This window comes from Phyllobates terribilis, unplaced genomic scaffold (genome assembly GCF_046119375.1).
Source record: "Phyllobates terribilis strain yellow unplaced genomic scaffold, ASM4611937v1 Scaffold_60__1_contigs__length_8166268, whole genome shotgun sequence".
NCBI classification, from domain to species: Eukaryota; Metazoa; Chordata; class Amphibia; order Anura; family Dendrobatidae; genus Phyllobates; species Phyllobates terribilis.
In genome coordinates, this window is record NW_027362820.1 from 5,635,270 (window position 1) to 5,661,054 (window position 25,785).

The 25,785-nt window shown below is 46.1% G+C and overlaps 1 protein-coding gene across 1 annotated transcript in view; it reads left to right on the plus strand.

The window, feature by feature from the left end:
• The window catches only part of LOC141192389 (uncharacterized), a 208,977-nt gene that overhangs the window by 154,578 nt on the left and 28,614 nt on the right, over positions 1-25,785 (plus strand). Inside the window, exons 2-6 of the mRNA XM_073661908.1 lie at positions 23,892-24,042; positions 24,172-24,351; positions 24,435-24,558; positions 24,638-24,735; positions 24,934-25,024. Coding sequence (XP_073518009.1) covers positions 23,892-24,042; positions 24,172-24,351; positions 24,435-24,558; positions 24,638-24,735; positions 24,934-25,024 — 644 coding nt within the window. The remainder of the gene's footprint in view (positions 1-23,891; positions 24,043-24,171; positions 24,352-24,434; positions 24,559-24,637; positions 24,736-24,933; positions 25,025-25,785) is intronic.

Consider the following 25,785-nt stretch of genomic DNA (forward strand, 5'->3'; position numbering starts at 1 on the left):
AAGATGTAACGTCATCAATAATTCTATGTAATAATACAATCACTGATTCCGGTATAAAGCAGTAATCTGTGGATCTGATCCTGGATGATGCCGGAAGAAAAAGAAGAAGTGGATTTTTATGGCGGCCATTAATGAGGTTTACTTTGTCAGCCGTACGGCTTCTGGCCTCACTCTGTTGCAGCCGTACGGCTTCTGGGTTCACTTTTTGCAGCCCTATGGCTTCAGGGTTCACTTTTTGCAGCCTGTGGGCTTCGGAGGTAAATCTCTGTGTGTTTTCTCTACCACTGGGAACCTCCTATATATTACATAAAAACATTCCTGAAAACCCCTTTAATCTGACTTTATAGAAAAAGTCTATATCCGGCTACTGTCCTCCCCTCATGAATCACAAAATATGCCAAGTGTGAACAACTCCTGCCCCCAAATGAGGACTTGCAGGCGATCAGTTGATAGTCGGGGTCCGGCAGTGAACCCCCTCAGCAATCAGCTGTGTTTTGCTGGACGTAGTGGCCTCTCCAGGACACATGTGGTATTACATGGTGCTCTTTCAGAATAATATGTAATATGTAATACATGATATCTTGAAGTCTTCCAGAAGAAGATATTGGCACACAGGTAATGACTTATTACCTACCAGCCATTGTCTCCTTTATCACTTGCTAGTTCTTATACACATTTGGATGATTTCACATCTTCGTTGGAAGCCGTATTAGGAACCTCCATCGCAGATTTTATCATACAGGACGAGTTCTCAGCCAACAGCTATTTGGCCATTGTTCACATGACGTAAGCCTATGTTATATACAGCAATATGCAGCAGGATACATGAGATCCAGGGAAATATCCAATCGCCAGAAATGGGGTCAGGAATGGTATGTGTGGCCTTCTCATCCAACAATCCTGGTATGTGTGGCCCCTCATCCCCCAATCCTGGTATGCATGGCCCCCTCATCCCGCAATCCTGGTATGTATAGCCTCCTCACCCCCCAATCCTGGTATGTGTGGCCCCATCACTGCACACACAAAAAATAAACACTTATACTCACCTTCCTTCCTCACCTCTGCTCCAGAGCTGCTGTCTTCTGTCTGCCAGCAGCTCATGTTGGTATCTGAGCAGCGCGTGCTCCTAGTTGCCGAGGTGAGCTGCTGCTGCCGGCATATTCACTCCTCTCCACGCTGGGACTATGAGCGTTGACAAGAGTGAATATGCATTCTCTTTAGTAGCGGGCACTGTAAGCAGGAGCCACGGCTCAGCGCTCCTCCGTGCCCGCTACTAAAGAGAATGAATATTCCCTCTTCTCCACGCCCATGGAAGTGGAGAAGAGGGAATATTCATGTCCCTTTAGCAGCGGGCACACGTGGTAGCTACAGCAGCCGCTACTGCGTGTGCCCGCTCCTCCGTCGCCGCAACCTCCTACCCCCCCAATACTCACCTATCCTCCTCGCTCCCCCGAGGCTCACGGGCCCCATAGCAGTGGTGTGGCCTGCCACCATTGGCGGTACGCCACTGATTATAGCTTACAGCCAATGAAATCACAAAAGTCATTATCTCAGTAAATTAAAATACTTTATAACATCAGCTTGAAAAATGTTTTTAAAATCCGAAATGTTGGTCTACTGAAATGTATGTTCAGTAAATGCCCTCATACTTGGTCAGGGCTCCTTTTGCATCAATTACTGCATCAATGCGGCGTGGCATGGAGGCGATCAGCCTGTGGCCCTGCTGAGGTGTTATGGAAGCCCAGGTTGCTTTGATAGCAGCCTTCAGCTCGTCTGCATTGTTGGGTTTGGTGTCTCTCATCTTCCTCTTGACAATACCCCATAGTTTCTCTATAATAGATTCTCTATGGGGTTAAGGGCATGTGAGTTAGCTGACCAATTAAGCAGAGTGATACTGTTGTGTGTAAACCAGGTATTGGTACTTTTGGCAGTGTGGACAGGTGCCAAGTCCTGCTGGAGAATGAAATTTCCATCTCCAAAAAGCTTGTCGGCAGAGGGAAGCATGAAGTGCTGTAAAATTTCCTCGTAGATGGCGGCGCTGACTTTGTTCTTGATAAAACACAGTGGACCTACACCAGCAGATGACATGGCTCCCCAAACCATCACTGATTGTGGAAACTTCACACTAGACCTCCAGCAGCTTGGATTGTGACCTCTTCACTCTTCCTCCAGACTCTGGGACCTTGATTTCCAAAGGAAAATTGGAACTCTGGGATCTAATGGATGGTGTCAGTGACTGCCTTCTTGGCATTTGTCAAGTCAGCAGTCTTCCCCATGATTGTGGAGCCTACTGAAACAGACTATGGGACATTTTTAAACACTTAAGAAGCCGTTGCAGGAGTTTTTTGTTAATTATTCTAATTTACTGAGATAATGACTTTAGTGTTTTCATTGGCTGTAAGCCATAATCATCAACATTAACAGAAATAAACACTTGAAATAGATCTCTCTGTCTGTAATGACTCTATATAATATAGGAGTTTCACTTTTTGTATTGAAGAACTCAAATAAATTAACTTTTTGATGATATTCTAATTTAGTGAGATGCACCTGCATATGATGACTGTTGCCCCCAGTGGAATATATGCGGTGTCTATTTTGGGATATTTTAGTACACCCATGATGATACTATAGACAGCCATTATACCTGGAATGGCCCCTTCCTTGCGTGCCTTGCTTTTTTTCGCTTACACGTCTAACAATCACATATGTGTTGTGTCCCTTCCCCCATCATCCTATTTTTCTATTGCTGAATAAATATGATAGATTTTATACTCCCTGGACTCCTTTGATGGTCTTTTACCCTGCGGGGTTTTCTCTCATATATGGACTCACTGTGTGGTGGTGATGGTAGAGGACATTGTGTAGCAGGATCATTTTGGCCTTGTATAGTAGTAATTTTGGGAATATTGGTCTTTGTATAGTGTATTTTAGATTAGTAACAGTGGTATACTGTAATTATATATGTATAAATCCTCTTTTAAGTGGCAGGGAGGTTATATGGGGAAACATGTACTTTGGGGCTGGGGTCCCTGATCTCTTAGGACCCCAGCAACGCTCCTGCACTGGGGAAAAGCAGGGTCTGGAGGCCACTTTAATATCATCATTTTATGGATATGACGCCAAAGAAACTAATGAAGTGCTTTGCAAAGTGCCATAATTTTCACAATTCTGAAAACAAATTGTAAGTTTAGTTCCACTATAAGTGATCTTAATTCTGTTATGAGAGCTAACCTTCTGAGACAATTTATCAATGCGGTGTGTGAATTGTGACATTAAGCTTTGCTACATCTATACATAGTGAAGTTCAGGATCAAAATGCTGCAGGTCCCATCTCTTCTACAGAACAATCCCATGGAAATAAAGCTGATCATTTTATCAGACGGGATAATTAGAACTTACCTGGTTGGATCCTTTGTTTCTGGTGGTTTCTTTCCCAGGTCGTCATTAAGGCCCTTTACAATAAGCTCCAAAAACTCATCGGACTTTCTGAATCTTTCAAGCGTTTTCTCCATCACAGAAAGGACAGAAAGGACGCGCTTATCCTGGCAGAGGAGAATCAGAGATATATTGTTCTACATCTCCCAGATGTTTGGATTTATCTACAGACTAATGATTAATCTCGCATGAAGAATGATAATATTATAACAGATCACAATTTTGGGGTAAAATTATTCAATTTTAAATATATATACAGTACAGACCAAAAGTTTGGACACACCTTCTCATTTTAAGATTTTTCTGTATTTTCATGACTTTGAAAATTGTACATTCACACTGAAGGCATCAAAACTATGAATTAACACATGTGGAATTATATACTTAACAAAAAAGTGTGAAACAACTGAAAATATGTCTTATATTCTAGGTACTTCAAAGTAGCCACCTTCTGCTTTGATGACTGCTTTGCACACTCTTGCATTCTCTTGATGAGCTTCAAGAGGTAGTCACCGGAAATGGTCTTCCAACAATCTTGAAGGAGTTCCCAGAGATGCTTAGCACTTGTTGGCCCTTTTGCCTTCACTCTGCGGTCCAGCTCACCCAAACCATCTCGATTGGGTTCAGGTCTGGTGACTGTGGAGGCCAGGTCATCTTGCATAGCACCCCATCACTCTCCCTCTTGGTCAAATAGCCCTTACACAGCCTGGAGGTGTGTTTGGGGTCATTATCCTGTTGAAAAATAAATGATGGTCCAACTAAACGCAAACCGGATGGAATAGCATGCCGCTGCAAGATGCTGTGGTAGCCATGCTGGTTCAGTATGCCTTCAATTTTGAATAAATCCCCAACAGTGTCACCAGCAAAGCACCCCCACACCATCACACCTCCTCCTCCATGCTTCACGGTGGGAACCAGGCATGTAGAGTCCATCCGTTCACCTTTTCTGCGTCGCACAAAGACACGGTGGTTGGAACCAAAGATCTCAAATATGGACTCAACAGACCAAAGCACAGATTTCCATTGGTCTAATGACCATTACTTGTGTTCTTTAGCCCAAACAAGTCTCTTCTGCTTGTTGCCTGTCCTTAGCAGTGGTTTCCTAGCAGCTATTTTACCATGAAGGCCTGCTGCACAAAGTCTCCTCTTGAAGAAATGTGTCTGCTGCTAGAACTCTGTGTGGCATTGACCTGGTCTCTAATCTGAGCTGCTGTTAACCTGCGATTTCTGAGGATGGTGACTCGGATAAAGTTATCCTCAGAAGCAGAGGTGACTCTTGGTCTTCCTTTCCTGGGGCGGTCCTCATGTGAGCCAGTTTCTTTGTAGTGCTTGATGGTTTTTGCATCTGCACTTGGGGACACTTTCAAAGTTTTCCCAATTTTTCACACTGACTGACCTTCATTTCTTAAAGTAATGATGGCCACTCGTTTTTCGTTACTTAGCTGCTTTTTTCTTGCCATAATACAAATTCTAACAGTCTATTCAGTAGGACTATCAGCTGTGTATCCACCTGACTTCTGCACAACACAACTGATGGTCCCAACCCCATTTAGAAAGCAAGAAATGCCACTTATTAAACCTGACAGGGCACACCTGTGAAGTGAAAACCATTTCCGGTGACTACCTCTTGAAGCTCATCAAGAGAATGCCAAGAGTGTGCAAAGCAGTCATCAAAGCAAAAGGTGGCTACTTTGAAGAACCTAGATTATAAGACATATTTTCAGTTGTTTCACACTTTTTTGTATATAATTCCACGTGTTAATTCATAGTTTTGATGCCTTCAGTGTGATTGTACAATTTTCATAGTCATGAAAATACAGAAAAATCTTTAAATGAGAAGGTGTGTCCAAACTTTTGGTCTGTACTGTATATATATAGCAATTACATTATTCTGACAAGACCAATTTTTTGTTTTTTTCTTCCCCTTTTTCCCAAAAAATATAACTTTGTTTTTTCATTAACATAGACGGAGGGCTTGTGTTTTGTGGGACTAGTTGCTCTTTGGAATGACAATATTCAATTTACCACATAAAGTATTGAAAAATGGGGAAAAAATCAAAGTAAGGTTATTATTTTTGTTTGTTTGGGTTTTTTTATGAACATTTAAAAAAAAATGTGGTTTGTGAGACCATTTTCATCTTGCAAAGACCTAATTTTATAAAATGATCCCATTGATGGAGTTGTCGACTTTTTCTTGTGGAGAGATCAGTAGTTACAAGTTTCTGGCACTTTACTGTCCTTTACAGCATTGACCCGACGTGTAATAGATTTATATATACTGAAAGATTGTACTTATGTCAATGCAGCAGAAACAAATATTGTTTTACGCTTTTTCTTTTTTATAGTTGGCCAGAAAACCGCAGAACCTTAAGCAGAAAATGACATGAATGAGAATATCTGCCCGGCTTGTACCGGATCCGGGGGTGTTACGTACAAGGCGAAGGTCCCAGAATAAGGATTTGCTTCATTTTGGTGCAGAGTTTCTAGTAGTTTCTGGTTACTACTGTTACAGGCAGATGCCGTCTGCATAATACAGCCAGCACCGCCTCAACCCCCTCCATGCATGTGGACCCCGGCACAAACACTCAGGCACATCCTTTTATGCTGAGACATTAATAATTCTACAATTATCACACACAACTTATATACAGAAACCCCCCAACCGTCCCCGATCCAATGGGACTGTCCGGCTGTCGCTGGAGGTCGGGGCTGTGTCCTGACGAGCTGTGTTCTGTCAGGACAGTCTGTGTAGTACAAGAAAGTCTCATGCCGTGCATGCTGCTGTGATCGCTCCTGGAGAGGGGCAGCATCCGCTCCGCACACCTCATACACACCCGGCTCAGCAAGCTTCGTACACGCGCGGCTCCGCTCCGCAAGCCTCGTACACGCCCGGCTCCGCTCCGCACGCCTCGTACACACACGGCTCCGCTCCGTACGCCTCGTACACGCGCGGCTCCGCTCAGTACGCCTCGTACACACGCGGCTCCGCTCCGCACGCCTCGTACACGCCCGGCTCCGCTCCGCACGCCTCGTACACGCCCGGCTCCGCTCCGCACGCCTCGTACACACACGGCTCCGCTCCGTACGCCTCGTACACGCGCGGCTCCGCTCAGTACGCCTCGTACACACGCGGCTCCGCTCCGCACGCCTCGTACACGCCCGGCTCCGCTCCGTACGCCTCGTACACGCCCGGCTCCGCTCCGTACGCCTCGTACATACACGGCTCCGTACAACTCGTACACACGCGGCTCCGCTCCGTACACCTCGTACACACGCGGCTCCGCTCCGTACACCTCGTACACACGCGGCTCTGCTCCGTACGCCTCGTACACACGCGGCTCCGCTCCGTACACCTCGTACACACACGGCTACGCTCCGTACACCTCGTACACACGCGGCTCTGCTCCGTACACCTCGTACACACGGCTCAGCTCCGTACACCTCGTACACACGCGGCTCTGCTCCGTACACCTCGTACACACGGCTCAGCTCCGTACACCTCGTACACACGCGGCTCTGCTCCGTACACCTCGTACACACACGGCTCTGCTACATCCACACTGTAAACCCCTCCTGACCCCACACATAAACTTCAGCTCATCCAGCACCATGACAACCAGCACAGCAGAGTCCTGCATCCACTGAGGCCCCTGATCATGTGACCCCTGACTCCTCCCCTCCTGTGACCTCATCACAGCTCCTGTGCGCACAGAGCAGCCATATATGTGGTGGCGGCTCTGCAGGTGGAGGTATGTGGAGACCCCATTACTGGACGCAGGGGGCATTAACCCCTTCAGCACCGAGACTCTTTTGGGGTCTTGTGTTGCCCCTTTATAAGAATCATAAGGTTTTTGTTCTGTTTCCTGTAATAGATACATACGACCCAACTATGGAGACAGGAAGGGGGGAAACGTATTGTTCTCATAGTACAGGACCCCTTTACTGCCCCACAGTGTAATGCCCCCATTATGCCCCTTATGCAGTATGTATGATGCCCCCCACACAGTGTAATGCCCCCATTATGCCCCTTATGCAGTATGTATGATGCCCCCACACAGTGTAATGCCCCCATTATGCCCCTTATGCAGGATGTATGATGCCCCCACAGTGTAATGCCCCCATTATGCCCCTTATGCAGGATGTATGATGCCCCCACACAGTGTAATGCCCCCATTATGCCCCATGCAGGATGTATGATGCCCCCACAGTGTAATGCCCCCACTATGCCCCTTATGCAGGATGTATGATGCCCCCCACACAGTGTAATGTCCCCATTATGCCCCTTATGCAGGATGTATGATGCCCCCACAGTGTAATGCCCCCATTATGCCCCTTATGCAGTATATATGATGCCCCACACAGTGTAATGCCCCCATTATGCCCCTTATGCAGGATGTATGATGCCCCCATTATGACCCTTATGCAGGATGTATGATGCCCCCACACAGTGTAATGCCCCCATTATGCCCCTTATGCCGGATGTATGATGCCCCCATTATGCCCCTTATGCCGGATGTATGATGCCCCTACACAGTGTAATGCCCCCATTATGCCCCTCATGCTGGATGTATGATGCCCCCCACAGTGTAATGCCCCCATTATACCCCTTATGCAGGATGTATGATGCCCCCACACAGTGAAATGTCCCCATTATGCCCCTTATGCAGTATGTATGACGCCCCCACACAGTGTAATGCCCCCATTATGCCCCTCATGCAGTATGTATGATGCCCCCACGCAGTGTAATGCCCCCATTATGCCCCTTATGCAGTATGTATGATGCCCCCACACGGTGTAATGACCCCATTATGCCCCTTATGCAGGATGTATGATGGCCCCATTATGCAGTATGTATGATGCCCCCACACAGTGTAATGCCCCCATTATGCCCCTTATGCAGTATGTATGATGCCCCCACAGTGTAATGCCCCCATTATGCCCCTTATGCAGGATGTATGATGCCCCCACAGTGTAATGCCCCAATTATGCCCCTCATGCTGGATGTATGATGCCCCCCACAGTGTAATGCCCCCATTATACCCCTTATGCAGGATGTATGATGCCCCCACACAGTGTAATGCCCCCATTATGCCCCTTATGCAGTATGTATGACGCCCCCACACAGTGTAATGCTCCCATTATGCCCCTTATGCAGGATGTATGATGGCCCCATTATGCCCCTTATGCAGTATGTATGATGCCCCCACACAGTGTAATGCCCCCATTATGCCCCTTATACAGTATATATGATGCCCCACACAGTGTAATGCCCCCATTATGCCCCTTATGCAGGATGTATGATGCCCCCATTATGACCCTTATGCAGGATGTATGATGCCCCCACACAGTGTAATGCCCCCATTATGCCCCTCATGCTGGATGTATGATGCCCCCCACAGTGTAATGCCCCCATTATACCCCTTATGCAGGATGTATGATGCCCCCACACAGTGTAATGTCCCCATTATGCCCCTTATGCAGGATGTATGACGCCCCCACACAGTGTAATGCCCCCATTATGCCCCTCATGCAGGATGTATGATGCCCCCACACAGTGTAATGGCCCCATTATGCCCCTTATGCAGGATGTATGATGGCCCCATTATGCCCCTTATGCAGGATGTATGATGCCCCCACACAGTATAATGCCCCATTATGCCCCTTATGCAGTATGTATGATGCCCCCACACAGTGTAATGTCCCCATTATGCCCCTTATGCAGGATGTATTATGCCCCCCACAGTGTAATGCCCCCATTATGCCCCTTATGCAGGATGTATGATGCCCCCATTATGCCCCTTATGCAGGATGTGTGATGCCCCCCACACAGTGTAATGCCCCCATTATGCCCCTTATGCAGGATGTGTGATTCCCCCATTATGCCCCTTATGCAGGATGTATGATGCCCCCACGCAGTGTAATGCCCCCATTATGCCCCTTATACAGTATGTATGATGCCCCCACACAGTGTAATACCCCCATTATGCCCCTTATGCAGGATGTATGATGCCCCCACAGTGTAATGCCCCCATTATTCCCCTTATGCAGTATGTTTGATGCCCCCACACAGTGTAATGCCCCCATTATGCCCCTTATGCAGGATGTATGATGCCCCCACACAGTGTAATGCCCCATTATGCCTCTTATGCAGGATGTATGATGCCCCCACACAGTGTAATGTCCCCATTATGCCCCTTATGCAGTATGTATGATGCCCCCACACAGTGTAATGCCCCCATTATGCCCCTTATGCAGTATGTATGATGCCCCCACAGTGTAATGCCCCCATTATGCCCCTTATGCAGGATGTATGATGCCCCCACAGTGTAATGCCCCAATTATGCCCCTCATGCTGGATGTATGATGCCCCCCACAGTGTAATGCCCCCATTATACCCCTTATGCAGGATGTATGATGCCCCCACACAGTGTAATGCCCCCATTATGCCCCTTATGCAGTATGTATGACGCCCCCACACAGTGTAATGCCCCCATTATGCCCCTCATGCAGGATGTATGATGCCCCCACACAGTGTAATGCCCCCATTATGCCCCTTATGCAGTATGTATGATGCCCCCACACAGTGTAATGCCCCCATTATGCCCCTTATGCAGGATGTATGATGGCCCCATTATGCCCCTTATGCAGTATGTATGATGCCCCCACACAGTGTAATGCCCCCATTATGCCCCTTATACAGTATATATGATGCCCCACACAGTGTAATGCCCCCATTATGCCCCTTATGCAGGATGTATGATGCCCCCATTATGACCCTTATGCAGGATGTATGATGCCCCCACACAGTGTAATGCCCCCATTATGCCCCTCATGCTGGATATATGATGCCCCCCACAGTGTAATGCCCCCATTATACCCCTTATGCAGGATGTATGATGCCCCCACACAGTGTAATGTCCCCATTATGCCCCTTATGCAGGATGTATGACGCCCCCACACAGTGTAATGCCCCCATTATGCCCCTCATGGAGGATGTATGATGCCCCCACACAGTGTAATGCCCCCATTATGCCCCTTATGCACTATGTATGATGCCCCCACACAGTGTAATGCCCCCATTATGCCCCTTATGCAGGATGTATGATGGCCCCATTATGCCCCTTATGCAGTATTTATGATGCCCCCACGCAGTGTAATGCCCCCATTATGCCCCTTATGCAGTATGTATGATGCCCCCACACGGTGTAATGACCCCATTATGCCCCTTATGCAGGATGTATGATGGCCCCATTATGCAGTATGTATGATGCCCCCACACAGTGTAATGCCCCCATTATGCCCCTTATGCAGTATGTATGATGCCCCCACAGTGTAATGCCCCCATTATGCCCCTTATGCAGGATGTATGATGCCCCCACAGTGTAATGCCCCCATTATGCCCCTCATGCTGGATGTATGATGCCCCCCACAGTGTAATGCCCCCATTATACCCCTTATGCAGGATGTATGATGCCCCCATTATGCCCCTTATGCAGTATGTATGACGCCCCCACACAGTGTAATGCCCCCATTATGCCCCTCATGCAGGATGTATGATGCCCCCACACAGTGTAATGCCCCCATTATGCCCCTTATGCAGTATGTATGATGCCCCCACACAGTGTAATGCCCCCATTATGCCCCTTATGCAGAATGTATGATGGCCCCATTATGCCCCTTATGCAGTATGTATGATGCCCCCACACAGTGTAATGCCCCCATTATGCCCCTTATGCAGTATGTATGATGCCCCCACAGTGTAATGCCCCTTATGCAGGATGTATGATGCCCCCACAGTGTAATGCCCCCATTATGCCCCTTATGCAGGATGTATGATGCCCCCACAGTGTAATGCCCCCATTATGCCCCTTATGCTGTATGTATGATGCCCCCCACACAGTGTAATGCCCCCATTATACCCCTTATGCAGTATGTATGATGCCCCCACACAGTGTAATGCCCCCATTATGCCCCTCATGCTGCATGTATGATGCCCCCCACAGTGTAATGCCCCCATTATACCCCTTATGCAGGATGTATGATGCCCCCACACAGTGTAATGCCCCCATTATGCCACTTATGCAGTATGTATGATGCCCCCACACAGTGTAATGCCCCCATTATGCCCCTCATGCAGTATGTATGATGCCCCCACGCAGTTCAATGACCCCATTATGCCCCTCATGCAGGATGTATGATGCCCCCACACAGTGTAATGCCCCCATTATGCCCCTTATGCAGTATGTATGATGCCCCCACACAGTGTAATGGCCCCATTATGCCCCTCATGCAGGATGTATGATGCCCCCACACAGTGTAATGCCCCCATTATGCCCCTTATGCAGTATGTATGATTCCCCCACACAGTGTAATGGCCCCATTATGCCCCTTATGCAGTATGTATGATGCCCCCACACAGTGTAATGCCCCCATTATGCCCCTTATGCAGGATGTATGATGCCCCCACACAGTGTAATGCCCCCATTATGCCCTGTATACAGGATGTATGATTCCCCCCCACAGTGTAATGCCCCCATTATGCCCCTTATGCAGTATGTATGATGCCCCACAGTGTAATGCCCCCATTATACCCCTTATGCAGGATGTGTGATGCCCCCACACAGTGTAATGCCCCCATTATGCCCCTTATGCAGGATGTATGATGCCCCTACACAGTCTAATGCCCCCAATATGCCTCTTATGCAGGATGTGTGATGCCCCCATTATGCCCCTTATGCAGGATTTATGATGCCCCCACACAGTGTAATGCCCCCAGTATGCCGATTATGCAGGATGTATGATGCCCCCACAGTGTAATGCCCCCATTATGCCCCTTATGCAGTATGTTTGATGCCCCCACACAGTGTAATGCCCCCATGATGCCCCCACACAGTGTAATGCCCCCATTATGCCCCTTATGCAGGATGTATGATGCCCCCACACATTGTAATGCTCCTATTATGCCTCTTATGCAGGATGTATGATGCCCTCACACAGTGTAATGCCCCCATTATGCCCCTTATGCAGTATGTATGATGCTCCCACACAGTGTAATGCCCCCATTATGCCCCTTATGCAGGATGTATGATGCCCCCACACAGTGTAATGCCCCCATTATGCCCCTTATACACGATGTATGATGCCCCCACACAGTGTAATGCCCCCATTATGCCCCTTATGCAGTATGTATGATGCCCCACAGTGTAATGCCCCCATTATGCCCCTTTTGCAGTAAGTATGATGCCCCCACACAGTGTAATGCCCCCATTATGCTCCTTATGCATGATGTATGATGCCCCCACACAGTGTAATGCCCCTTATGCAGTATGTATGATGCCCCCACACAGTGTAATGCCCCCATTATGCCCCTAATGCAGTATGTATGATACCCCCCCACAGTGTAATGTCCCCATTATGCCCCTTATGCAGGATGTATGATGCCCCCACACAGTGTAATGCCCCCATTATGCCCCTTATGCAGTATGTTTGATGCCCCCACACAGTGTAATGCCCCCATGATGCCCCCACACAGTGTAATGCCCCCATTATGCCCCTTATGCAGGATGTATGATGCCCCTACACATTGTAATGCTCCCATTATGCCTCTTATGCAGGATGTATGATGCCCTCACACAGTGTAATGCCCCCATTATGCCCCTTATGCAGTATGTATGATACTCCCACACAGTGTAATGCCCCCATTATGCCCCTTATGCAGGATGTATGATGCCCCCACACAGTGTAATGCCCCCATTATGCCCCTTATACACGATGTATGATGCCCCCACACAGTGTAATGCCCCCATTATGCCCCTTATGCAGTATGTATGATGCCCCACAGTGTAATGCCCCCATTATGCCCCTTATGCAGTAAGTATGATGCCCCCACACAGTGTAATGCCCCCATTATGCTCCTTATGCATGATGTATGATGCCCCCACACAGTGTAATGCCCCCATTATGCCCCTTATGCAGTATGTATGATGCCCCCACACAGTGTAATGCCCCCATTATGCCCCTTATGCAGTATGTATGATGCCCCCACACAGTGTAATGCCCCCATTATGCCCCTTATGCAGTATGTATGATACCCCCCCACAGTGTAATGTCCCCATTATGCCCCTTATGCAGGATGTATGATGCCCCCACACAGTGTAATGCCCCCATTATGCCCCTTATGCAGTATGTATGATGCCCCCATTATGCCCCTTATGCAGTATGTATGATGCCCCTCCCACAGTGTAATGTCCCCATTATGCCCCTTATGCAGGATGTATGATGCCCCAATTATGCCCCTTATGCAGTATGTATTATGCCCCTTATGCAGTATGTATGATACCCCACAGTGCAATGCCCCCATTATGCCCCTTATGCAGGATGTATGATGCCCACACACAGTGTAATGTCCCCATTATGCCCCTTATGCAGGATTTATGATGCCCCCACACAGTGTAATGCCCCCATTATGCCCCTTATGCAGTATGTGTGATGCCCCCACACAGTGTAAAGCTCCCTTTATGCCCCTTATGCAGGATGTATGACGCCCCACACAGTGTAATGCCCCCATTATGCCCCTTATGCAGGATGTATGATGCCCCCACACAGTGTAATGCCCCCATTATGCCCCTTATGCAGGATGTATGATGCCCCCCACAGTGTAATGCCCCCATTATGCCCCTTATGCATTATGGATGATGCCCCCACACAGTGTAATGCCCCCATTATGCCGCTTATGCAGTATGTATGATGCCCCCACACAGTGTAAAGCCCCCATTATGCCCCTTATGCAGGATGTATGATGCCCCCACACAGTGTAATGCCCCCATTTTGCCCCTTATGCAGGATGTATGATGCCCCCACACATTGTAATGCCCCCATTATGCCCCTTATGCAGGATGTATGATGCCTCCCACAGTGTAATGCCCCCATTATGCCCCTTATACAGGATGTATGATGCCCCACAGTGTAATGCCCCCATTATGCCCCTTATGCAGTATGTATGATGCGCCCACACAGTGTAATGCCCCCATTATGCTCCTTATGGAGTATGTATGATGCCCCCACACAGTGTAATGCCCCCATTATGCCCACACACAGTGTAATGCCCTCATTATGCCCCTTATGCAGGATGTATGATGCCTCCCACAGTGTAATGCCCCCATTATGCCCCTTATACAGCATGTATGATGCCCCACAGTGTAATGCCCCCATTTTGCCCCTTATGCAGGATGTATGATGCCCCCACACAGTGTAATGCCCCCATTATGCCCCTTATGGAGTATGTATGATGCCCTCACACAGTATAATGTTCCCACAGTGCCATAATCCCCCCCACACAGTATAATCAGTGGTGTAACTAGGGTCTGATTGGCCCCGGTGCAAAGATTTCGACTGACCCTTCCCTCCCACTTCATCCTGATATGTCCCCTATCGTGGTATTTATATCCCCCGTTTAATGTATAGTAAAAAAATGTTCTATAAGGCTATGTGCCGTAATCGCTGCCATTGACTTGCATTGGACCGCGTGACATCCACATCACTGCATCTGCACATGCGGATATCACACGGTTCAATGTGCGGATGGTACCCAGGTCTGGAGGAGAGTGGACCATAGAACCTGTTAAAAAAAAGGAATTTAAAATAAAAAAAAAAGATTCTACTTACCTTCCGATGTCCTCCCGGTGTTTTCTCCCCTCCGTCTGGTCTGCTCTATGGGTCGCGTTGTTGTGAAGGACCTGCCATGACGTTATTGAGTCATGTGACCTGTCACTCAATGACGTCATCGCAGGTCCTTCACACCACCGCGAGCCGCCCAAGACCGGAAGGAAAATATAATCTTTTTTTATTTTTTACCATTCTTATTCTTTTTTTTTTTTTTTTAACTAACTTGGTCCACACTACTATCCATGCCGGTTGCATGGATTTATATAGTGTGAACAAGTTGTCAGCACTTTTCCCAAGTGATGCTAAAATCGCTTGGAAAAGTGCTTGATAACCTGCATGCAGAAATGCATGTGAAGAACGCTTGACAAACTCTTCTACCTGGCGGGAAAAATGCATGTAAAAACAGCACGCCTTTTTCCTGCCAGGGAGAAGCGGAAAAAATATGCAGCATTTCTGCATCTTGGGCACTTAGCCTTATACTTACCAGGTACGAACTTAGAAGTCATGGGACCCCATAGCAGAAGTATAATGCACAGCCCATAGTCTTCCATATAGTATAATACACAGCCCACAGTCCTCCATATAGTATAATGCACAGCCCATAGTACTCCACATAGTATAATGCACAGTCCATAGTACTCCACATAGTATAATACACTCCCCATAGTACTCCATATAGTATAATGCACAGCCCATAGTCTTCCATATAGTATAATGCACAGCCCATAGTCTTCCATATAGTATAATGCACAGCCCATAGTCCTCCATATAGTATAATGCACAGCCCATAGTCCTCCATATAGTATAATGCACAGCCCATAGTCCTCCATATAGCGTAATGCACAGCCCATAGTCCTCCATATAGCGTAATGCACAGCCCATAGTCCTCCATATAGCGTAAATGCACAGCCCATAGTCCTCCATATAGCGTAATGCACAGCCCATAGTCCTCCATATAGCGTAATGCACAGCCCATAGTCCTCCATATAGCGTAATGCACAGCCCATAGTCTTCCATATAGTATAATGCACAGCCCATAGTCCTCCATATAGTATGATGCACAGCCCATAGTCCTCCATATAGTATAATGCACAGCCCATAGTCCTCCATATAGCGTAATGCACAGCCCATAGTCCTCCATATAGCGTAATGCACAGCCCATAGTCGTGCATGTAGCGTAATGCACAGCCCATAGTCGTGCATGTAGCGTAATGCACAGCCCATAGTCGTGCATGTAGCGTAATGCACAGCCCATAGTCGTGCATGTAGCGTAATGCACAGCCCATAGTCGTGCATGTAGCGTAATGCACAGCCCATAGTCGTGCATGTAGCGTAATGCACAGCCCATAGTCGTGCATGTAGCGTAATGCACAGCCCATAGTCGTGCATTAGCGTAATGCACAGCCCATAGTCGTGCATATAGCGTAATGCACAGCCCATAGTCGTGCATGTAGCGTAATGCACAGCCCATAGTCGTGCATGTAGCGTAATGCACAGCCCATAGTCGTGCATGTAGCGTAATGCACAGCCCATAGTCGTGCATGTAGCGTAATGCACAGCCCATAGTCGTGCATGTAGCGTAATGCACAGCCCATAGTCGTGCATGTAGCGTAATGCACAGCCCATAGTCGTGCATGTAGCGTAATGCACAGCCCATAGTCGTGCATGTAGCGTAATGCACAGCCCATAGTCGTGCATGTAGCGTAATGCACAGCCCATAGTCGTGCATGTAGCGTAATGCACAGCCCATAGTCGTGCATGTAGCGTAATGCACAGCCCATAGTCGTGCATGTAGCGTAATGCACAGCCCATAGTCGTGCATGTAGCGTAATGCACAGCCCATAGTCGTGCATGTAGCGTAATGCACAGCCCATAGTCGTGCATGTAGCGTAATGCACAGCCCACAGTCGTGCATGTAGCGTAATGCACAGCCCATAGTCGTGCATGTAGCGTAATGCACAGCCCATAGTCGTGCATGTAGCGTAATGCACAGCCCAATAGTCGTGCATGTAGCGTAATGCACAGCCCATAGTCGTGCATGTAGCGTAATGCACAGCCACAGTCGTGCATGTAGCGTAATGCACAGCCCACAGTCGTGCATGTAGCGTAATGCACAGCCCACAGTCGTGCATGTAGCGTAAATGCACAGCCCACAGTCGTGCATGTAGCGTATGCACAGCCCACAGTCGTGCATGTAGCGTAATGCACAGCCCACAGTCGTGCATGTAGCGTAATGCACAGCCCACAGTCGTGCATGTAGCGTAATGCACAGCCCACAGTCGTGCATGTAGCGTAATGCACAGCCCACAGTCGTGCATGTAGCGTAATGCACAGCCCACAGTCGTGCATGTAGCGTAATGCACAGCCCACAGTCGTGCATGTAGCGTAATGCACAGCCCACAGTCGTGCATGTAGCGTAATGCACAGCCCACAGTCGTGCATGTAGCGTAATGCACAGCCCACAGTCGTGCATGTAGCGTAATGCACAGCCCACAGTCGTGCATGTAGCGTAATGCACAGCCCACAGTCGTGCATGTAGCGTAATGCACAGCCCACAGTCGTGCATGTAGCGTAATGCACAGCCCACAGTCGTGCATGTAGCGTAATGCACAGCCCACAGTCGTGCATGTAGCGTAATGCACAGCCCACAGTCGTGCATGTAGCGTAATGCACAGCCCACAGTCGTGCATGTAGCGTAATGCACAGCCCACAGTCGTGCATGTAGCGTAATGCACAGCCCACAGTCGTGCATGTAGCGTAATGCACAGCCCACAGTCGTGCATGTAGCGTAATGCACAGCCCACAGTCGTGCATGTAGCGTAATGCACAGCCCACAGTCGTGCATGTAGCGTAATGCACAGCCCACAGTCGTGCATGTAGCGTAATGCACAGCCCACAGTCGTGCATGTAGCGTAATGCACAGCCCACAGTCGTGCATGTAGCGTAATGCACAGCCCACAGTCGTGCATGTAGCGTAATGCACAGCCCACAGTCGTCCATGTAGCGTAATGCACAGCCCACAGTCGTCCATGTAGCGTAATGCACAGCCCACAGTCGTCCATGTAGCGTAATGCACAGCCCACAGTCGTCCATGTAGCGTAATGCACAGCCCACAGTCGTCCATGTAGCGTAATGCACAGCCCACAGTCGTGCATGTAGTACTATGGCCTAGGGTACCATGTACTCACTGATTTAAAAAAAAAAACAACACATTATACTCACCTTCACTCTGTCGCGCTGCATATTTTTATGGAGCTGGCAGCTGGCTTCAGCGTGCAAGCGACGGGAGCGCATGACGTCACTTCCATGCGCCTCTAGTCACGTGTACGCTGACTTCATCTGATGGCCTCTGATTGGTCGGCAGCGTGTATTGTGGCACACTGACAAGATGGGAGTGAGGTAGTAGGGGTCAATGAGGATCTAGGAGGGGCTGGGATATGCAAGGAAAGTAGGGAGCTGAGTAAGTGTAATAAATGTGCTAATAATATTAAATATCTGCTGGCAAATGCAAGAAGTCTCGCAAACAAAATGAATGAACTGGAGACTCTTATATCGGTCACAGAATACGATGTGGTGGGTATTACGGAAACCTAGCTGGATGAAAGCCATGACTGTGTGACAAACATGGAGGGATATACTACATTTTAGGATATAGTCAGCAGTGGGGTGCTGCAGTGATCTGTACTAGGACCGATTCTTTTTAACCTCTTTATTAATGACCTTGGGGATGGGATTGAGAGTAAAGTGTCAGTTTTTGCTGACGACATCAAAGTATGTAGAATATTAAAATCTGATCTTGACATTATGATATTGCAGAACGATCTGGATAAGATGACTGAATGGGCAAACACTTGGCGGATGAGGTTTAATGTAGAGTAATGCAACTAGGTCGGAGTAATTCTATTGCTGCATATACATTATATGGGAGTATACTTGGGACTACAGAACAGGAGAAGGCCTTGGGTATTCTGGGTACAAGTAAGCTGAGCAGCAGTACTTAATGTCAAGCAGCAGCCGCAAAAGCAAACAAGACTGTAGGATGTATAAAAAGATAAGGAAGGTTGAACTGGATGCACCTAGGTCTTTATTCAACCTACATTACTATGTTGGTATGAATGTGTGTCCGAGGACACACATCTAGCTGAAACAGGGGCTAGCATTGGCTAGGCCCGGTCGTAGCGGTGACTGCGGTCATTAAGCCTCTAGATAAAATACTCCCACAGTACCTACAGCATATACAGTTACAGAAAATAAAAGGGATTAACAAGAGAACTTACTACACCGATCGCAGAGACGATTCAGTTTAGCTGAAGGAGAGCACTTCAAATGGCCATTTTGTGAACGGGGTTTCCTGCATACATGATGTGTATCTCTCATACATGGGCCAGGTTGTGGGCTGGTCTCAGCACTTCATGATTTTATGGAATCCCCAACTTATGTGATAACGCCTCTCTGGATGATCGCAGAAGTTGTAGATTGACACCATATTTTCCATAAGGATTTTATTTTTACTTAGAGACCAAAAATGGCATAGCTGTTGTCAATTATGTGTCCACTGTGCATTTATGGCTCATTGGCAGAGGGGCTACAGTTATGAGAAAATATGTATCCTTTTCTCTGGCTAGCCCATGTGCTGGAAATGTATTTCTCATTAATATTGGATTTATGTATATTCCAATATTTTATATTTTCATTCGGAGACATCCTGACTGCTGAAGCTGTGCTGATGAAAGGAATGTGTATGCTGGGTGACCATGGCTATTTCTAAAGAGTGTGAGAGATCCCTTTTATCCTTGATAGACCTTTTCCTGTCTGAACAGATAGGTTAATGTGCACTCTTTGTCTATGCACAATACACATCCTCATAGTCTTTTCCCTACAAGAAGCTCTTGCATGTTAATTAAGCTGATTCACTGTTCGGCCACATTCAATTTCCTACTGGTATTAGTTTCTTGTCTAAGTCTTGGAGACTGTCAGCTGTTTGTCTTACTGGAATCCTTGTGAGGTGTCTACTTTAATCCTCTTACTTCACAAGGGACGGCCTGCATGTTGATTAGGCTGGTTCACTTCACACTATAGGTAACACTGTTCAGCAAGGCTTTTTTTTCAGCATGAAATTGGGTGAATCTTATCGGAATTGTCATGCTGAGAAATAACTTCAGAATTGCTCTATCACTTAAGATTTTTGAGAAAAATGCAATTATGTATGCATTGAATACTGTCAAATTTGTGGTGGTATGTGATATTCCGAATTCAAAAGTCAGCAACAGCGATCAAGTTTAGAAATGTTTTGCCATTGATTTTTTTTATAATCACTGTCCGATAATTCACAGGCAAGATTCCAACAATAGTCACCCAGCATCGAGGGCCTCCACCTCCCCTGGTACCTATTTTCCATCTAGGAAATGTCTTGATGAAACCTTTCACAATGTTCATCACTTACAGTGCCTAGGTTTGTTGGGAAAAAGTCAATGTGTGAATGAAGGAAATGTATTTTAAGTGATATGTTGCACTTCATTGACTTGTAAGCCTGAAGAAAACTTTCAAACTGTTCAGCATAGTTTGGCACCTTGTAGTTGCCTAGAAAGTTGAAAACGACATTCTTGAAGGCCGACCATGCTACATGTTCTGCACCATGCAGAAGACCATCAAAGAAAGGCCGCATGCCCACTATGCGTTTTTCAAGCAGACCCGGGTACCATAGTACCTGTGTAAAAAAGAATTTAAAATAAAAAATAAAGATTATACTTGCCTTCCGGTGGCCCCCGGTCTCCTCAGCGATGCGTCCGGTGTGTTGGGCGGCTCATGGAAGGTCCTTTTAGACCATCGCGAGCCGTCCAACACACCGGTCGCATCGCTGAGGAGACCGGGGGCCATCGGAAGGTAAGTATAATCTTTATTTTTTATTTTTTACCATTCTTATTCTTTTTTTTTTTTACTATTACTTGGTCACACTATATAAATCCATGCCGGTTGCATGGATTTATATAGCGTGATCAAGTTGTCAAGCACTTTTCCAAGTGATGCTAAAATCGCTTGGAAAAGAGCTTGATAACCCGCATGCGGAAATGCATGCAAAAACGCTTGACAAACGCTTCTACCTGGCAGGAAAAACGCATGCTTTTTTCCTGCCAGGGAGATGTGGAAAAAATATGCAGCGTTTCTGCATCGTGGGCACTTAGCCTTACTATCATTTACTAGCTCTCGGATTTGTGGGCCAATGAAAACACCCTCTTTTATCTTGGCATCACTGATGCATGGAAACTTCTGTCACAAGTAAGCAAAGACTTCAGTTTGCTTGTTCATTGCTTTGACAAAGTTCTTCATTAATCCCATTTTGATGTGCAAAGGTGGAAGGAATATCATCTTTTCATCTATTAATGGTTCGTGTTTAACATTCTTCTGCCCTGGAATAAATTTATTGCGTAGTGGCCAGTCCTTCCTGATATATTGTGAGTCTCTTGCGCTACTGTCCCATTCCCAAAGGAAACAACAGTACTTAGTGTATCCCATCTGTAAACCTAATAAAATTGCAACTACCTTGAGATCACCACATATATTCCATTTGTACCTTGATTATTGAATGTGCATCTGCATATTCTCATAGGTCTCCTTCATACTGATCGACATGTCCGATAGGTATCGAAGAGTAGACATTACCATTGTGTAGCAAGACAGCCTTAAAACTTAAGGCCAATGAATCAATGAACAGTCGCCATTCCCTTGGGTCATGGTCAACTCCAAGGACAGAAAACAATCCAGTAATATCACTGCAAAAAGTGAGACAGTCAGGTTGACTGAAATATTTGGTTAAATCTTCATGACGACTGCAAAATACTGAAATTTCTGTACCTGGCTGCAACAGATGCCACCCTTGCAACCTTGATCCAAGTAGTTCTGCCTGACTCTTTGATAAACCCAAATCTCTGACCAGATCGTTGAGTCTTGCTTGAGATATTAAACGTGGAGCAGTTGATATTGATGGTTCGAAATCTGAATCAGCAGCAGGTTCCATCTCTAATGAATCAACCATCATTTCATCGCCCTCTTCTATTCTCCACACCGGCGGTGGTTTTGGAACTGGCAGACTTTCATTGTGCGCCACTGGTCAAATTGCAGAAGCAAGGTTGGGATATTCAATAGACCTCCTGTTCTTAGAAGGAAAAACCGGATACATTCATCGTGCAGAAGTAACAATCGGTTATATGGTCCTTCTGATCCCTCCAGATCATTGGAATGTTAAATGGCATCGATGGTCGCACACCCTTCAGCCAAGACCTCAAACTCGTAGTGCAAGATGAGCAGCATATATGAGTAGCCCTTGCTCTGTCTTGGTCACCAATTTTGCATCCAAAATATAACTCCTATGCCTTCTTAACAACTGCAGTTATACTCCTTTTCTGGGCTTTAAGGGTATAATCTCCACATATATAACAAAAGAGCTCATTACTATTGCGACATTGACGCGATATTCTACAACTCATTACTTATTAAACCGTTTTGCTCCTTTATGAAATTTTCTCAAAACAGAAGAAACTCATGAAGATTACAGCGTCGTTACTGCTGTTATTATATAATGCTACTTGGAAATAGACCAAAGTCTGACAGTTGTGTCTGGACGTGCCTGAGAGTGCACAACTAATGCAGTGCATGATTGGACAGGACTTAAGTGCTGTATATTATAATAAAGAGAGTCCATATTATGAATTCCATTGGTTATTTCTACAAAAAATACACTTCTGAAATAAAAAGTTTAATATAAGTGCCAATTTATTATGCACTACGTACTGTCCTAATCATAATCGTAAAATTAAAAGATCTCGGGAATGGTACATGCTACAGAAATTCTGATTTACATTTCTGAAATCAGCGCCTCAAAATACATGGACTACATGTTTTAAAACAGGAAACAGAAAAAAAGTTACAATTTGTTGACCAGTGTAATTTGTACAATCTTCCACCTAAGAGTGTCAGCTCAGATTGCAAATGACAGAGGGAAGGAGGGAGGCGATTAACTTCAGAGATTTTTAATATTTTCTATGACCTATCCAGAAAAAAAAAACACCGTACATGGAGACATTAGCATTAAACCACTCCTGTGTTGGTGTTCTTACAAGCAAACTTTTATACATGAGATCTAATTTGATAAAAAGATTACAGCCTCGGAAAGATGGGAAACTTTCATATAGATGACTAGTGGTGATGTAGTCAGTGAAGGACTCTGGCCAAATATGTTTCTGGAGTTATAGTAGAAGATGTCGTCCTCATCATGAAGTAGTTATTTCTCATGTCACGTGTAATGAATATCTCCTGTAGTATTGCTAATGCCGATTCCAATGTCAGTAAATGATACAAGAATTAGCGTTATGGAAGATAAGTCTATGAGAAACTTATTCAGCTGCAGACTCCGAGGAAGAAACTGCTTGTTGTCTGTGGCCTAAAATATATAGGTTTCATTAATACATGACAGGGTAAAAGCAGAATGTTGTAAACTAATAAGAATACCATTGCTGCTTGGGTCCCCCACCAGTCTCTGTATTTCCTGCGCACTTGTGATTACAGCTACCGCTAATCAGTTGGCTAAGCAGTGGTCAACTTAGCCAGTGATTGGGAGCATGGAGGAGATGTCTTTTTCTGCAATTCAACTTATGTTCAAATCCATACAAGACTAGAGAATACAACATCTACACCTTCTATCTCCTGATATATTTCCCTTATTGTGTCCAGTAATTGTATTATTACACGGAATTCTTTATGATGTTCCATCGTCTCATTGTCTTCCTATTTAGGTCACTACAATATCAGATCCTCTCAGTGGACATCTTCTATATTGACAGAATTTTTGTGAATCACCCATCAAGGATGGATATGGACAGAGACAAGATGGCAGAGAGGATATTACACCTCACCCTAGAGATCATCTTCCGGCTTACTGGAGAGGTGAGAGATTCTGATGACTTCACATTACATCATTCTTATCTATGGGAATAACAGATGGACAGAACTGGAGAGGTGAGGACTCTGGAAATGTCTATAGTGAGATTTATTAATGTGTCTCTCCATAACCAGGATTACACAGTAGTGAAGAAGACCTCTAGTGAGCGCTGTCAGGATCCTGTGTCTGAGGGATGGGGAAGACCCCTAAGCCCAATCACAGGGCCTCCATCTCAAGCCTTGATACATGAGGACATCAATGACCAGAAGATCGTAGAACTCACCTATAAGATGATTGAGCTGCTGACTGGAGAGGTGACACTGCTGGGAATGCTGGGACATTATACAGTAACACTATTAAGGGATTGGGGGGATGACGGTATCATTGTATGTGTCAGGTTCCTATAAGGTGTCAGGATGTCGCCATCTATTTCTCCATGGAGGAGTGGGAGTATTTAGAAGGACACAAAGATCTGTACAAGAACGTCATGATGGAGGTTCCCCAGCCCCTCACATCACCAGGTAATAGGACTAAATACACACGGCCTATAATTATCTGTATGTAAAGAATGAATTCAGTCCCTGTATGTGTTTCCTCCAGATCTATCCAGTAAGAGGACAACACCAGAGAGATGTCCCCGTCCTCTTCTTCCACAGGACTGTAAACAAGAAGATCCTAATGTTCCTCAGGATCATCAGGTAGATGGAGAGAAGGTGTCATGAGATCTCCCCTATGATGTGTAGATGGCTGTGAAGGTCTTGTGTTCAGTCTTGTTTTATCCACCAGTATTATATGTTTTATATTTGTGTAATGAGGACGGTGGAGATGGCAGGATTAGAGCTGATCATAGATGTGATTTCTCCATCTGTCTGTGACTTTTACAATATTTGTTTCAGGGTGAAGATCTGACCCATATTAATACTACAGAGACATATGTATGGGGTGATGAGCGGTGTAAAGAGGAGATTCCTACATATGACTACCCAGGTGAGTAGTGACCACTAAATGCAGAGAAGTCACAGATTCTTCTCTGTCACCAGCTATGGCTGCTTTATCGGTGATGTAGTCTGGCCATATCACAATCGTGTGATCGCCATTTTGCTACTAGAGCATAACATTCGCCTCCATATGAAAAATGTTCTAATTACTTGGGGAAATTGTGAAAGCTCTTTTCTATGGAACTTACAATCTGAAAGATCCACCTACCCCCTGGAATTAGAAGATGCTGACCGTTACCTGCCCATATGACAGCATACGTAGAATGTGCTGACAAGTTAGAAAATCACTTGAAGAAAAATATTCTGATGGGACTGTAAGAGAAAGCGGAGGGTAATGATGGTGTTGGCTTCCTAGATCCGTGATATCTTATTGGATGAATCTACCTTCTCTCCCTTCTGTGCTGCTGAATGTGCTCATATGGTCCCTACAAGACCAGGTCCAGTCTTTCTGGCCAAACTTCGCTTTTTTGATCAACAACATTAAATGTGCAGTGAGGCCAAGTGTGAATTTCTGTACAATAACAACAGAGTTTCCCTTTATCCTGAGTTTACACTTTATTTTAAAACCAACTAACTTCAAACAGGATCGCGATAAACTACATAAAAAAACATTACACCTGTGCCATGATATATCTCTAAGCTGTGCGTGGCTGATGGATGTAATATACATTTATTCACGCCTGCAGGAGATGTGTTGGCATGGCTCGAGCCCTGGTTTCATGGATTCACTCCACGTCATAAATTACATTA